Source organism: Ovis aries, chromosome X, assembly GCF_016772045.2.
Source record: "Ovis aries strain OAR_USU_Benz2616 breed Rambouillet chromosome X, ARS-UI_Ramb_v3.0, whole genome shotgun sequence".
In the NCBI taxonomy this organism is placed as follows: domain Eukaryota; kingdom Metazoa; phylum Chordata; class Mammalia; order Artiodactyla; family Bovidae; genus Ovis; species Ovis aries.
In genome coordinates, this window is record NC_056080.1 from 11,890,954 (window position 1) to 11,906,999 (window position 16,046).

Below are 16,046 nucleotides of genomic sequence, written 5' to 3' on the forward strand. Positions count from 1 at the left end.
GGCCTTGAACACATGATAGGTGTTCAGGGAACACATACATGGAAGTGTGGCCATTCAATCAGGCCATCATCTTTTAAGTTTTTATTGCTGAATGAACATTTTGTTTCATTTTTTTCCTGCTGTAGAACTTGAAGTTTTTTAAGTGTCTGAGAGATGCTAATGATGTAACAAAGTAATTATATACAAGGGATGCTGGAAATACAGGGTAATGTAACTTAACAGTTCTTGAGGGAGGAGGGGAATAAATTTTTGTGAGGATAAAAAGACAAAACATACACCTTGCATTGGAACCTCTTGAAAGTTGTTCTTCTAAATGTCCATCCTTTGTTTTCTAGAATTTAGGAAGCAATGTATTAGTTCAAATCTCCTTTGTCTTCTTTAGCTTGCTTGGTAAAAATTAATGCTTTCTTCTACAGAATGAAACAAAAGAAATCTATGCTCAAAGGCAGCTTCTACTAAAAGACATAGATTTGCTAAGAGGCAGAGAAGCCGAGCTGAAGCAAAGAATTGAAGCCTTTGAATTGTAAGTAATATGTTCCATTTTGGACTTTCAGAATGAATGAGATGAAAAAGAACTACTAAATATGTCTACATATTCTAATACTACAGAATAGAGTTCTTGTTTGTAAAGGTGATATCACCTAGCTTCAAAGGCACACTTCAGGAGAAATGAGGATGAGTATTTTTTTGAAATATTAGACACTGGGATGAAAGCGGAAGGAAATGGCATCATCAGGCTACAGTGGGACCAGACAAATAATTTGGAGAAGCAAATAATGCTTTAAGAGATCATACATTTCCCATTTATGTCAACCATTCAGATCTAACAGTTTCATGTGCATGTAGTAACTGAATTGCAGACAGCCAGACCTGCCAGATTGACTGCTCTGCTGGCAAAAAAGGGCAACACGGTGGCTCTGAGTTGACCTGTATTGGGAGAAATTGTTGCTTGTAGTGCGTGTGTTGCTTTTTTCTAAACATTCACCAGTCTTTCGTTCTTCACATCTTACCTAGGATACATAGCAAGCTCAGCATTGTATAGTTTATAGAATAAGCCTTCTTTTCCATTTATCTGCCATTAATCGGTACTCACAGATACTCCAGGAATCTTCTTTCCTTAAAAGATTTGTCTTCATTTTCATGAATGTTGTTTTCTCATTTATGTAGGCTAGGTTCATTTGATTTCTTGTCTCTGCCAACCTTACTCTTTTTGGCAGTACTGAAGAGGTAAATTGACCATAAGCGAGAAGAGGAAACCAATTTGAGCATTGATAGTTAATGATTATGTAATCACTTATTTAGCTCCATTTTCCCTCCTCCTCCTTTCTAAGCATACTGAAAGTGAACATGTTAAGTCATCAGTCATGTCCGACTCTTTGTGACCCCATGGACTGTAGCCCACCGGGCTCCTCTGTCCATGGAATTCTCCAGGCAAGGATACTAGAGGGAGTTTCTATTTCCTTCTCCAAGGGATCTTCCCAACCAGGGATCGAATCCAGGTCTCCTGCATCACAGGCAGATTGTTTACCGTCTGAGCCATCAGGGAAGCATATCATATAAACTAAATACTGCTCCTTTGCTTTACAGATTAACCAGCAGAGGGCGCTAACACAGAGATGTTTTATCCTTTGCTTGGAATAGTCTCTGTTGCCTAGCACTTCTGTTTTTAGCTTGATCTGAGTCCCTGTGAACCCAGTTCCCCGGCTCTGGAATTGATTTTGTGCTAGACTTGAGGTTTCATTATTAAGACCATTCCTTTTTTCGGTGTTGGGACGTTCTATTTCAGTATTTTCTCTTCAGTATTGATTTAGTTCACTGATATTGAACTAATAGATTACGAAAGGCCAGAACAAATTTTATGTCTTTAATAGCTCTGGGCTAGTCAGTTAGAAACAGTATTATAAAAGAAACAAGCACTTGAGTATGCTAACTGAAGTTTGTGTGTAGCTTTGTAACTTAAAACATTAATCTTTTACCCCTGAATTCATTATGGCCACTTACCACTTGTGACCTTTTTTTTTTAAGTGTGAACCATCTCCTGTGAGACACCACTTTGGTTTTGGCATTTTTCTCACTCACCCCAGCCAGAGAACTATTGAGTTCTATCTGTAGTTCAGATCCATCATCATGCTCATAAAATAGTGGGACACTTCTGGCCCTTTGTTTTTACTCCCTAGCTGTAACAGTCACAGAACAGTTTGAGTCTGTGGGGCTAAAAACACATGGTGTCTTTTCCCCAATATTAATATTTTTCAATTTTGCCTTATCTGTTTTTGCTAATTTCAGGGCCCAGAGGCTGCAAGAAGAAAAAAATAAAAGCGTGACTGATGGACTGCGGAGGCGGGAGTTGAATATCAAGAGTATTGAGGAGACCTATGACCAAAAGCTTAAGAACGAACTTCTAAAGTAATTGTTTGGCATCTTAAAAAAAAAGTATCGTGTTTGAACTAAGTTGATGGAAACACAGCAACACTAATAAAGTAGTTAAGACTAGTATTTTATGGCAAAATCCAATGTTTAAAAAGAATACACATGTTCATTGACAGTCAAGCTTTTCCTGTGAATACTCGAGTTAGGATGGTTTTAAAAAGATACAGTACAGAAAATAGCATCCTCTGCTTGACAAGAGTCACTCCTGGAGTATTTACTGAGGGCCTATGATTTGCTTGAATTTCTTAGGGCACCTTGTACCTTGCTGAGAAGCTATCAAATGGGGCTTATAGTCACTTTTTATGTTTTCCTCTACCCCACTTATACTGCTATTCAGATGAAATATCTAATGATCTGTAAATTATTCTGTTGATTCGTTATAGTATTTGTTGATCTGTATTCCTTCAAGATTCTGCAAAGCCAGAATCAAAAGGAACAAACTAGAATTAACTATAAAGCAAAAAATGATAGAGGGAAAGGGAGATATGTACAGCTGTGGTACCATGGCCTTCCTCTAGTCTGAGTTTTGTTGTGTTCTAGTGGATAGTATCTTAGTGCAGAGGCATTAAGTGCATATGTGGTAAGTTTTCTCTCCAGTGTTCAGTGTAATGTCTGGCACAAAGTAAGTGTTCGCTTAATGTTTATTGATGTAATGAATTCATAGTGAAGTGATGACTCAACACAGCAGCTCTCGACGTTTCTTCATCATTGGCCTCTCTCTACTGCTTTGTCCATAATTTGTCATTCATAGTCCATGATATAGTACCTTCAAAGGTTTTTGGAGGTTATTCTTTAAAATAATTCTAATAAAAAGTATAGCAGTTTTCTGTGGATCAGTTTTGATGTGGTAGATTTTTATCCACATATTTTATGGATTTATGTACATATTTTAGAGATAAGCTCTATAAAGAATCTATAGTTGTTAACGTTTTAGGAATAAGGGAATAAAAGTGTGTATGTTAGCTTGATATATCTATGGAGTGGACTGTCAGGTATCTTTGTCTGTCCGTGGGTGTCCTCATATGACTTTGGCAGGTGTTGAGGTTCTGAGGATATTCAACACAGGAGTACTAGGAGTACTTCTTTCTTTTCTCTAATCTTTGAACCAGAAAGGCAGCTGCTAACAGCTGGTGGAGATGGTAAAATTCCATGAAAATGTGACTCTGGTATCACCAGTCCAAATATATTTGCTGTTGACAGTGGCTTGTGGTACTACTGTTCAGTTCCTTAGGGCGAAAGGTCTTATCCTGCTTGAAGGTGGGAAGGTGGGACAGGTGGACTGGAAGTGACTGACTTGTTATCCTTTGGGATTTAGAGTCTGCTGTATACAGTATAAAGCAAGTAAATTTACTCTTTTTGTGTCACTGGATACCAGCTGAGAAACAGTGCCCTCTATAGCCTCAGTAACATGACCCTTCATTTTGTGCTTGAGTTTTGGGACCCAGTTTATAGAACTGCAGCAAGACTTTCGTGGACTTTTTATAGCCAGAGTTTGGACCCCTGGCCTTAGCACTGAGTGCTCCTGAAGTCCATGTGTTGTCCTATTTAGTACCCTTCAGTGCCCTGATGCCGTAAGATAAGCTCATCATTGATAGCAGTCTGTCTAGGGAAGTGACCGAAACTCATTTTCCATCCTTCTGATTCTCAGGTATCAACTTGAACTGAAGGAGGATTATATCACTAGAACCAACAGACTGATTGAAGATGAAAGGAAAAATAAAGGTGATTTAGGGGGCAGGGCAGGAAGCTGTATTTTTCAGTTTCGACACAGGTTATCAGCTTCTTAAGTTGGGTCTGTTCTTTAATCCAAAAAATATGTACCTTCCACTTCATTGTTACTATTAACTGACATAGTTTTTGTCCTTTTAATTTTACAGAGTGAAAAAAATAATCACCGTCTTTTAATGTTTTTGCACACCTTCTTGTTTAACTTTTTGTATATTCACAAAGATCAGTGATTTATTGGTAGAATTTTATTCAACTGTATTTCAGTATATCTTGATGAATAAATCTCTGATGTTAAGAAGGTGGCAGCAACTTACTGCTGTTGGTTAATACTACTATAAACCATGAGAGGTGTTATTTTTTACTTAGGGGAAATTTTATTTTAACTTCTCTGTACCTCATGACCTGGTTTCTTATTTTTCTTAACTTCTAACACATATTTATGCTTCATGCTATTTTATTTTCACGTATAGCCTCCTAAACTCTTGTATATATTACCGCAAGATGAGGAAAGTTAGGTAATTGATTGATCTTTCAGATATTTTACATTGCAGTGTATTTCTAAGAACTATCCTGTGACAAGAGTTTTGGGTGGATATTTCAAATGGATTGCAAGGAGTCAACCAGGGCTGGGTACTTGGTCCTTATCAGAAGGTCAGCAGGTGTGTGTGGCTGCTCCTTTGCACCTGTCATGCTCAGACTAATATTAATACTTCTGTAGGAATTGGTATTGCCATGTAGTTAGCATGTGACTTTTTGATGATACATCTATATAGCCTTATGTTAGATGAAGTGATAATGACAAAATAATAACTATAAAATCTTACCAGAGCAGTCTTCGTCTTTAAGGAAATTCAGAGGGCCCCATGAGGGCCCTGCATTCCACATGGGTGGTGTAACTCTGGTGACTTGTGTGTAGCAGGAAGTTCACCACATATATGACTGTTAACAACTGACTTCACATCACCTATTGAGTAACAGGATTTACTTGCCTGCTAATTTTTTTGACCCAATATCTGCTGTTTTATATCTTTGCGGAGGGGCATGCCACAGGGCTTATGAGATCTTAATTTCCTGATCAATGATCGAACCTGCACTCTGGGCAGTGAAAGCATGGAATATTAACAACTGGGCCACCAGGGAATCCCCTCTGCTATTTTAGATGATGAAATAATGGTCATTAGGTCTGACATACTGGCTATAAATGATTAAATGACTTGTATTCACTGAGAAACCTTTATGATATTTAGTTGCTTGGCTCTGTTTTTCAGAGAAAACTATACATTTGCAAGAGGAACTTGCAGCTCTTAATTGTAAAAAGGAAGAACTTGATCGTTCTATAAACCGTGTGAAAGAACTCGAGGTAATTGTTAATCATATTGATTTTTTTAAATAGATGTTAGACAACACAGGAAATTTTAACTTCAGTCACACATAATTTATCTCAAGAGATCCTCTCTGTATGTTTAGACTGTTTATTATATGATTCAGAGGGTGATGGCTGAACTTAATTCAGTAGTTGTTCATTTCGATCTTTGTCTCCTAGAGAAGCATAGAAAGAGCATGTCCTTTGGGGCCCAGAGTCGTCCTTGAATCCTATCTCCCTCACTGTTTGTGTGCCTGTGGGCAAGATCTGTGACCTCAGATCCCTTATCTGTAAGCTCTGGAATATTGCCTGCATCCCATGGTTTGTTGAGGGACTTCAGCTGGTTTCTTTGCCTTTCCATAGCAGGTGGCTGGCATGTACTAGTATCTACTCAGCTTCTTTTCCCTTCCCCTCAGCACCAGGTAAAAGTTCCTAACACTGCATCAGGATCTCACAGATTAAAGCAAAGTGAGAGGCATTTTTCACATGATACTGTTACTTTTTTTCTGTTCGTTTCTGTGCTTGCTATCCAAAGTCCAGAACTGGACCTTCAGATACTTAAAATATATTCTGTATATAAGATTTGTTTTTGCAACTGTGATGAATTACTTGAGAACTTTATAGGCTCCTGTCTTCAAATGAGATATATCAGACTGAGGGAAGGAGAGCACCTCCCAGCACCTTAGTAGTATCTATCTCACCTTTTCATATTAAAAAACAGACACATTATTAAATCTGTGATGGCTTTTGGGTCCTTAGTTGCGTATGGAAAGTTGGGTGAGAATCTGAAGGACTTGCTATGTAGGACAGGGTTCTGCATAAATTGAGTTGTATTAACTTGCCCCAGCTCCAAGACAGAAGTTGTAGTTAGAGTCGTCTTGTTACAGAGAAACTGACCAGCTAGTTGACCATAATTAAATTATGCCACAAAGTTGAGAGCAGACTGTCAGCAGTTACCTACTCAGTCCTGTAAAGTCTCTGTTCAAATACAAGTTTTCCTTTTCCAATTCCAGCTTGAATTGGAGTCTTTCAGAGCTCAGTGTTCGGCATTAACAAAGCAAAACCACATGCTAAGCGAGAAGGTTAAAGAGATGAGTGACTATTCTCTACTGAAAGAAGGAAAACTGGAGCTTCAGGCAAAAAATAAACTACTTAAACAACAAGTGGAAGACATGAAAAGTGAAAACATGCATCTCCTAAACCGTAAGTCTTTTTTAAAAAATGATTTGTTATTCATGTTAGGTTCATAATAGGAAATTGCTTTTTTTTTTCTTTTTGGCTACACTGTGAGAATGTGGGATCTTAGTTCCCTAACCAGGCTCAAACCTGTGCCCCCTGCAGTGAAAGTGCAGAGCCCTAACTACTGGACCACCAGGGAAGTCCCAGGAAACTGCTCTAGGGGAGGCTTCCGTTGGGAAGGTTTTATAAAATTAAAATTCCAGATTGAAATGCCTTCTTTTTTACTTGCTATTCCATAATTCATAGTGTCTGTAAGAATAAACATTTTTAAATTTAATTTTTATTTTAGAGTAGTTGATTTACAGTGTTGTGTTTCAGGTGTAGAGCAAAGGGATTCTGTTAAACATATACACATATCCATTCTTTCTCAGCTTCTTTTCCCATGTAGGTCATTACAGGTTATTGAGTCAAGTTCCCTGTGCTGTACAGTAGGTCCTTATTATCTATTTCATATATGGTAGTGTGGGTCTGTTAACCCAAAACTCCTAATTTTATCCTTCCCCTTGCCTTTCCCCTATGCTAACCATAAACTTGTTTTCAAAGTCTGTATAGTCTGTTGTGTTTTGTAAATAAGTTCATTTGTATGACTTTTTAGATTCCACATATAAGTGATATTGTAAGATATTTGTCTTTTTCTGTGACTTGGCCTCACTTAGTATGGTGTTCTCTAGTTGCATACTTGTTGCTGCAAATGGCATTATTTCTTTTTTGTGGCTGAGCAGTATTCCATTGTGTATATGTACCATATCTTCTTTATCCATTCATTTGTCCATGGGACATTTGGTTGCTTCTATGTCTTGACTGTTGTAAATAGCACTGCAATGATCATTGGGGTATGTGCATCTTTTCAAATTATGGTTTTCTCCAGATATGTGCCTAGCAGTGGGATTGCTGGATTACATGGTAGTTCCGTTTTTATTTTTTTGAGAAACCTCCATACTGTTCTCCATAGTGGTTGTACCAGTTTACATTTCCACCATCAGTGAAGGAGGATTCCCCTTTCTCCATGCCCTTTCCAGCATTTTTTGATGAGGGCCATTCTGATTGGTGTGAGGTTGTATCTGATTGTAGTTTTGATTTGCATTTCTCTAATAATTAGTCATGTTGAGCATCTTTTCATGTGCTTTTTGACCATCTGTATGTCTTTTTTGGAGAAATGTCTATTTAAATCTTTTGCCCACTTTTTGATTGGGTTATTTGAACTGCATGACCTGATTATAAATTTTGGAGATTAATCCCTTGTTGGTTACTTCATTTGTAAGTGTTTTCTCCCATTCTGTTGGGTGGTCTTTTCATTTTGTGTATGGTTTCCTTTGCTGTGCAAAAGCTTTGAAGTTTTATTAGGTCCCATTTGTTTATTTTTATTTTTATTACTCTAGGAGGTGGATCCAAAAAGATATTGCTGCAATTTATATCAGTGTTCTGCCTGTGTTTTCCTCTAAGTGTTTTATAATATTTTAGCTTACCCAGTGGCTCAGTGGTAATGAATCGCCCATAAAGGAGGAGACCTGGGTTTGATCCCTGGGTCGAGAAGATCCCCTGGAGGAGGGCATGGAAATCCACTCTAGTACTCTTGCCTGGAGAATCCCTTGGACAGAGGATCCTGGCAGGTTACAGTCCATGGGGTTGCAAAGAGTTGGACGTGACTGAGCATATATGCATGGGCTTACATTTAGGCCCTTTAATCTGTTTGGGGTTTATTTTTGTATATTGTGTTAGAGAATGTTCTAATTTCAGTCTTTTGCATGTAGCTGTCCAGTTTTCCCAGCACCACTTGAAAAGACTGTCTTTTCAACATTGTATATTCTTGCCTTCTTTGTCATAGATTAATTGACCATAGGTGCATGGGTTTATTTCTGGGCTTTCTGTTCTGTCCCATTGATCTATATTTCTGTTTTTGTGCCAGTACCATACTGTCTTGATTACTGTAGCTTTGTAGTATAGTCTAAAGTCAGGGACCCTGATTCCTCCAGCTTCATTCTTCTTTCTCAAGATTGCTTTGGCTATTCGAGGTCTTTTGTGTCTCCATACAAACAGTGAAATTGTTTGTTCTAATTCTGTGGAAAATGCCATTGGTATTTTGATAGGGTTTGCACTGTATCTGTAGATTGCCTTGGGTTGTTCAGTCACTCAGTCATGTCTAACTGTTTGTGACCCCATGGACTGCAGCACGCCAGGCTCCTCTGTCCTTCACCATCACCCAGAGCTTGCTCAAACTCATGTCCAACAAGTTGGTGATGCTATCCAACCATCTCGTCCTCTGTCATCACCTTCTCCTCCTGCCTTCAGTCTTTCCCAGCATCAGGGTGTTTTCTAATGAGTCGGCTCTTTGCATCAGGTGGCAAAGTACTGGAGCTTCAGCTTCAGCATCAGTCTTTCCAGTGAATAGTCAGGATTGATTTCCTTTAGGATTGACTGGTTGGATCTCCTTGCATTCCAAGGGACTCTCAAAAGTCTTCTCCAACACCATAGTTCAAAAGCATCAATTCTTTGGCACTCAGCCTTCTTTATGGTCCCAACTCTCACGTCCATACATGACCACTGGAAAAACCATAGCTTTGACTAGACAGACCTTTGTTGGCAAAGTAATGTCTCTGCTTTTTAATACACTAAGTTTGTCATACCTTTTCTTCCAAGGAGCAAGTGTCTTTTCATGGCTGTAGTCACCATCTACAGTGATTTTGGAGCACAAGAAAGTACAGTCTGTCACTGTTTCCTTTGTTTCCCCATCTAATTGCCATGAATTGATGGGACCAGAAGCCATTATCTTAGTTTTTTGAATGTTGAGCTTTTAGCCAGCTCTTTCACTCTCCTCTTTCACCTTCATCAAGAGGCTCTTTAGTTCCTCTTCATTTTCTGCCATAAGGGTGGTGTCGTCTGCATATCTGAGGTTATTGATATTTCTCCCAGGAATCTTGATTCCAGCTTATGTTTCATCCAACATGGCATTTTGCATGATGTACTCTGCATATAAGTTAAATAAGCAGGGTGACAATATACAGCTTTGATACACTCCTTTCCCAATTTGGAACTGGTTTGTTGTTCCATGACCAGTTCTAACTGTTGCTTCTTGATCTACATACAGATTTCTCAGGAGGCAGGTAAGGTGGTCTGGTATTCCCATCTCTTTCAGAATTTTCCACAGTTTGTTGTGATCCACACAGTCAAAGGCTTTGGCATAGTCAATAAAGCAGAAGTATATGTTTTTCTGGAATTCCCTTGCTTTTTCCATGATCCAGCAGATGTTGGCAATTTGATCTCTGGTTCCTCTGCCTTTTCTCAAGCCAGCTTGAACATCTGGAAGCTCACAGTTCACGTACTGTTGAAGCCTGGCTTGGAGAATTTTGAGCATTACTTTGCTGGTCATTTTCACAGTAGTGAATCTTGTCCAAGAACATGGTAAATCTCTTTGTGTTGTCTGATTTCTTTCATCAGCATATTATAGCTTTCTGCATACAGGTAGATTTATTCCTGGGTATTTTATTCTTTTTGTTCCAATGGTAAATGGGATTGTTTCCTTAATTACTCTTTCTGATCTTTCATTGTTAGTGTATAGAAATCCAAGAGATTTCTGTGGACCAATTTTGTATCCTGCAGCTTTACCAAATTCATTGATGAGCTCTAGTTTCTGGTAGCATCTTTAGGGTTTTCTTTGTATAGTATCATGTTATCTGTAAACATGACAGTTTTACTTCATTTTTTCCAATTTGGATTCCTTTCATCTCTTTTACTTCTCTGATTGCCATGGCTAGGACTTAAGCTCGCTCTCTCCATTTCTGGGAGTTCCTCCCTCCCAGGCCCTTCAGGCCCCAGGGCTGGTAGCAAACAGCCTGGCCCCATTAGCAGTCTAGGGAACTACACCATCATTTGTGGCTAGGGACCAGCCTAAGTCAGTCTTCGTTGAAGGCTTCTCTGATGACCTGAATTGGAGATGCCATCTGCTTTCTGCCTGGACCCTGAGAGCTGCTGACAGATGCACAGATTGAATTGGACCTCAGGGTAGTCATGGATAGGTTTTGCTAGAGCATTCCTTCTCTACCTCTGTGCTTGGTAGAGGGGAGAGGCAGGCTTTCAAATTAATTTAAGGATTTGAAAGAACTCTATTACATGGAGAAGGACTCAAGAATAGTAAAATTTGCATTTATGTGCATTAAATTGTTTTCAAATTCCTGTGGCAGAATTGCTCATTGTTCGTTTGATGGAGCTGTTAGAAAATTTGAACTTCTCTAGCTGCTTTTAAAAGTAAAGCTCAATGAGAAAATTTCAGGTTGATAACAATCATTCTGTGCTACTTTCCTAGGCATAGCTCAGCCGTCTCCCGAACTACTGATTTTTCAGAAAAAATTACAGAAAGCAGAAAATGCTATTGCATTTGAGCATAAGGAGTTCGAAACTCACAAGCAAGCTCTACAAAAACAGCTTCAAAACGAAGTGAGTATTGCTCCTTATGGAGCCAGGGGTCGGGCCAGTCTGCTGCATAGATATGTGAACTTGGCACTCCAGCATAAATGGGGTTTACTTCAACATCTGAGCTACCCCAAGGTGCTAAAGTGTGTGCTTTCTCATCTGAGAGAACTCTCCAGTGATCATGTGACTTTATATTCATAATTGTCACAAAATCCAGAGGCAAGCAAACTCACGAAAATACACAATTTTTCAAGTCCTAGTGGTGCCCACAGTGGCAGAGTCTTGATTCTCACCCTGTGACTTGGAAATACTACTGCCATCTCTCTTGTGTCTGTCCTGGAGTAGCTGCTCTAACTTGCATGTGACAAGAGGTGGAAACTTGTTTTATCTTTCGTCATCTTGTAGGGACCCTGTGCATTAAGGGTGTAACACTGCTCAGAATTGGCAAAAGGGCAAAAGAGAATAAGCCCAAAGAGAGAATAGCTCCCTTTGAAGTGAGCTGTGATTGCTTTTATGTTCATTTCTTTTCTTCTCTAATTCTCTGCAGATTGAGCACTCTGCCCAGCTGAAGGCCCAGGTATTAGAATATGATGCTTCTGTCAAGAAGTTAACTATGCAGGTTTCAATTTTAAAATTGCAACTAAAACAAACTCAGACAGGTTAGAGACATTTTTAACTTCTGTGTTTGTGTGTGTGTGTGTGTGTGTGTGTGTGTGTGTAAAACTTCTGACATTTGTGAAAATGTGATTGTTACTCATTGAATTCTTAGTAATTCTCATAGTAGGGGAAAGCTTCCCAGGTGGCTCAGTGGTAAGGAACCCTCCTGCCAGTGCAGGAGATGTGGGAAGTATGTGTTCAATCCTTGGGTCGAGAACATCCCCTGGAGAAGGACATGGCAACCCATTCCAGTGTCCTTGCCTGGAGAATCCCATGGACAGAGGGCCCTGGTGGCCTATAGTCCATGGGGCCACAGAGTTGGACACAGCTGAGCACATACAGCACCTCGTAGGGAAGAGTCATAGAGAAATGTGCCATCTCAGAAGTCAAGCTCCCTGTCCATTTCAGGGATACCAGCCAGGTGGTCAGCCAACGTGACTTGTTTTCACAGGTGCCACATGCTTGGGGGAACCTCATACCACAGATAGGTGTGATAGTGACACAGAAGCCCCCAAATTCATCCTGGACCTAGGCTTTCCTTTTTTATTTGCTGTCTGATGGCTCAGACAGCGAAGAATCTGCCTGCAGTGCAGGAGACCTGGGTTTGATCCCTGGGTGAGGAAGATCCCCTGGAGAAGGGAATGGCAACCCACTCCAGTGTTCCTGCCTGGGAAATCCCATGGACAGAGGAGCCTGGTGGGCTACAGTCCATGGGGTTGCAAAGAGTTGGACGTGACTGAGCGACTGACACTCACACATCCTGATAATAAGACCAGTCGACTCTTGAGTGGTTTTATACATTCCCTGACAGAGGTTTATGTGAATGGGAGAGGCAGCGTGGCCTGGCCGAAAGAGCACTGCTGCTGAAATCAGAAAACTGGTTTTGTACCCCAGTTTTGCAGTTTAGTTGTTTGGTTTTGGGTACATTTCTTTTAGCTTCCTTGGGCCTCGATTCCCCTCTTTGTAATGCCATGGAGGATGAAGGGGATCTGTGGTCGGCTCCAGTGCAGTGCCTGGGGCACATAAAACACTTGGGGAAGTGGCTATTGCTGTCATTTTATTACTGTGTCTTCCTGTGGATACATGACATCTGCCCCTCCTTCATACCACGTGCCGAATTTGATGCTTTCTTGAGCTGCTTTCAAGCCCAACAGAAGTTCATGAGACTTTATGATTCTGAGCCTTCCTCAGTTCCTGTTTGCACTTCTTCCCCCTCGGGCCCTTGGCCCCTTCTCCCCACCCTACTTTTATTTCCGCCTCTTCACTCATCTCTGCTGTTTCCTGTTGCTCATTTTCTCGCCACAACTCTGCGTTTGCCAAACTTCCCACTGCTGAAACTGTCCCGAGCTCAGATCATTAGAAATAGTTCACTGATGATGGAAGCTTCACGAGCACGGACCTGCCAAGCATCTGTCCCTGGCATCATCAAGGTGGCCTTGCAGGAGAGGAGCGGTCACATGTGGTGGCTTTGCATTAGGCCAGCCCACCGACTTGGTGCTTTGCAATTGGGTGATTCAGCTATAGTCTCCTGTCCGTGACATGGGAGCAGTGAGAGTTTTGGGCCCACGGTGGTGCCCTGACCACACGCCCTTCTTCCCCTCTCTGAGATTCAGGCTGTAGGCAGTAGATTTTGCTGCAGCCCTGGGAGTTCGGGGGTGGCATCCTGTAATGAGACACATTCATTATTTTGAAGTCAAGTGTGTGAATGTTCCTGCTGATTAAATAAACATTATAAATGGGGTTATATCAGATCAGGTCAGGTTTTTCAACCACCTGAGTTCAAGTCTGGTTAGGCTTTGTCCCCGAATACATTGTGAATGCCTTTTCAGTTCTCAGAGCTTTATGGATTTCAAGGTCGTGCATAATGGATTGTGAAATAATAGCATGCATTACAAAAGAAGGCATATGAAGCAATAGTTGGTACATATTAGCTCTCAAACATGAATAATTAGTGTTTTGACTATGGTTTTACAGACTTTTTTTTGTTGAAGTATAGTTGATTCACCCTATTGTGTTGATTTCTGCTGTGAAAGTGTTAGTCTCTCAGTTGTGTCAGACGCTTGTGCGACCCCAAGGACTGTAGCTCACCAGGCTCCTCCGTCCATGGGGTTCTCCAGGCAAGAGTACTGGAGTGGGGTGCCATTCCCTTCTCCAGGGGAGCTTCCCCACCCAGGGATCAAACCCAGGTCTCCTGCACTGCAGGCAGATTCTTTACCCTCTGAGCCACCAGGTATAACTTTGGTTTTCCAAACTATTTTTTTTTAATTGAAGTATAGTTGATTTACCCTATTGTGTTGATTCTGCTGTACAGCAAAGTGATTCACTTGCACGCGCACATACACACGCACGCACGCACACGTGCACACACACACACACACATATAGATTGCTTTTGGTACTGTTTTCCATTACAGTTTATCACAGGATACTGAATATAGTTCTCTGTGCTCTACAGTAGAACTTTGTTGTTTATCCCTTCCATACATAGTAGCTTATATCTGCTAACCCCAGCCTCCCACTCTATCCCTCCCCCAACTCCCTCCCCCTTGGCAACCATAAGTCTGTTCTCAATGTCTAAGAGTCTGTTTCTGTTTCATAGATATGCTCATTTGTGTCATATGTTAGATTCCACCTATAAGTGATACCACATGGTATTTGTTTTCTATTTCTGACTTACTTCACCTTATGGTATTCTCTAGTTGCATCCATGTTGCTGCAAATGGCATTATTTTGTTCTTTTTTATGACTAGGTAATATTCCTGTGTGTGTGTACACACCACATCTTTATCCACTCATCTGTTGATGAAGGTTTAGGTTGTTTCCATGTCTCAGCTATTGTGAATAGTGCTGCTGTCAACATATGGGTGCATATTTCTTTTTGGATTAGAGTCTTGTCTGTATATATGCCCAGGAGTGGAATCACTAGATCATATGGTAATTTATTTTTACTTTTCTGAGGAACCTCCATACTCTTTCCCATTTTTCAATTGAGTTGTTTAGTTTTTTTGCCATTGAGTGTATGTATTGTGGAAGTTAAGCCCTCATTGGTAGCATCGTTAGTAAATATTTTGTCCCATTGTGTAGGTTGTCTTTTTGTTTTGTTTATGGTTTCTTTTGCTGTGCAAAGGCTTGTACGTTTGATTAGGTCTCATTTGTTTATTTTTGTTTTTATTTCTATTGCCTTGGGAGACTGACCTAAGAAAACATTGCTGTGATTTATGTCAGAGAATATTTTCCTATGATCTCTTCTAGGAGTTTTATAGTATCATGTTTTATGTTTAAGTCTTTAAGCTATTTTGAGTTTATTTTTGTGTATGGTGAGAGAGTGTGTTCTGATTTTGCTGATTTACATGCGGCTCTTCAGCTTTCCCAGCACCACTTGTTGAACAGACTGTGTTTTTCCCATTGTATATTATTGCCTCTTTTGTTGAGGATTAATTGACTGTAGATGTATGGGTTTATTTATGGGCTCTCTATTCTATTCCATTAATGCATATGTCTGTTTTTGTGTCAGTACAATAATGTTTTGATTACAGTAGCTTTGTAATATTGTCTGAAGTCTGGAAGGGTTATGCCTTCTGGCTTGTTTTCTTTTCCCCTCAGGATTACTTTAGCAATTCTGGGTCTTTTATGGTTCCATATAAATTTTAGGATTGATTATTCTAGTTCTTTGAAGAAATATAACGGGTAATTTGATAGAGATCACATTAAATCTATAGATTTCTTTGGATAGTATTGCCATTTTAACAGTATTGTCCCAGTCCAAGAGCATGGGATATCTTTCCATTTCTTTGAATCATCTTTAATTTCCTTTATTAATATTTGATAGGCTTCCCTAGTAACTCAGCTGGTAAAGATTCCACCTGCAATGCAGGAGACACCAGTTCAATTCCTGGGTCTGGAAGATCCACTGGAGAAGGGATAGGCTACCCACTCCTGTATCTTGGGCGTCTCTGGTGGCTCAGCTGGTAAAGAATCCTATTTTATAGTTCTCAATGTATAAATCTTTCACCTCAGTCAAGTTTATTTTTCATTTTTTTGGAGGGGGAAGTAATTTTAAAAGTACTGTTTTTTTTACATTTCCTTTCTAATATTTCATTATTAATGTAAAAAAATGTTAATCTTGTATCCTGCTACTTTGCTGAATTCATTTATTAGAAATAGTAGTTTTGTGTAGAGTCCTTAGGATTTTCTATATATGTAGTTTCATGTCATCTGCATAT

The 16,046-nt window shown here is 39.9% G+C and overlaps 1 protein-coding gene across 12 annotated transcripts in view; it reads left to right on the forward strand.

The window, feature by feature from the left end:
* Positions 1–16,046, forward strand: part of OFD1 (OFD1 centriole and centriolar satellite protein) — a 61,217-nt gene that overhangs the window by 29,008 nt on the left and 16,163 nt on the right. For all 12 annotated transcript variants that reach the window (XM_060408221.1, XM_042242456.1, XM_060408223.1 and 9 more), the window contains 7 exons: positions 417–523; positions 2,287–2,406; positions 4,079–4,152; positions 5,427–5,518; positions 6,535–6,724; positions 11,061–11,191; positions 11,715–11,826. In XM_060408221.1, coding sequence (XP_060264204.1) covers positions 417–523; positions 2,287–2,406; positions 4,079–4,152; positions 5,427–5,518; positions 6,535–6,724; positions 11,061–11,191; positions 11,715–11,826 — 826 coding nt within the window. The remainder of the gene's footprint in view (positions 1–416; positions 524–2,286; positions 2,407–4,078; positions 4,153–5,426; positions 5,519–6,534; positions 6,725–11,060; positions 11,192–11,714; positions 11,827–16,046) is intronic.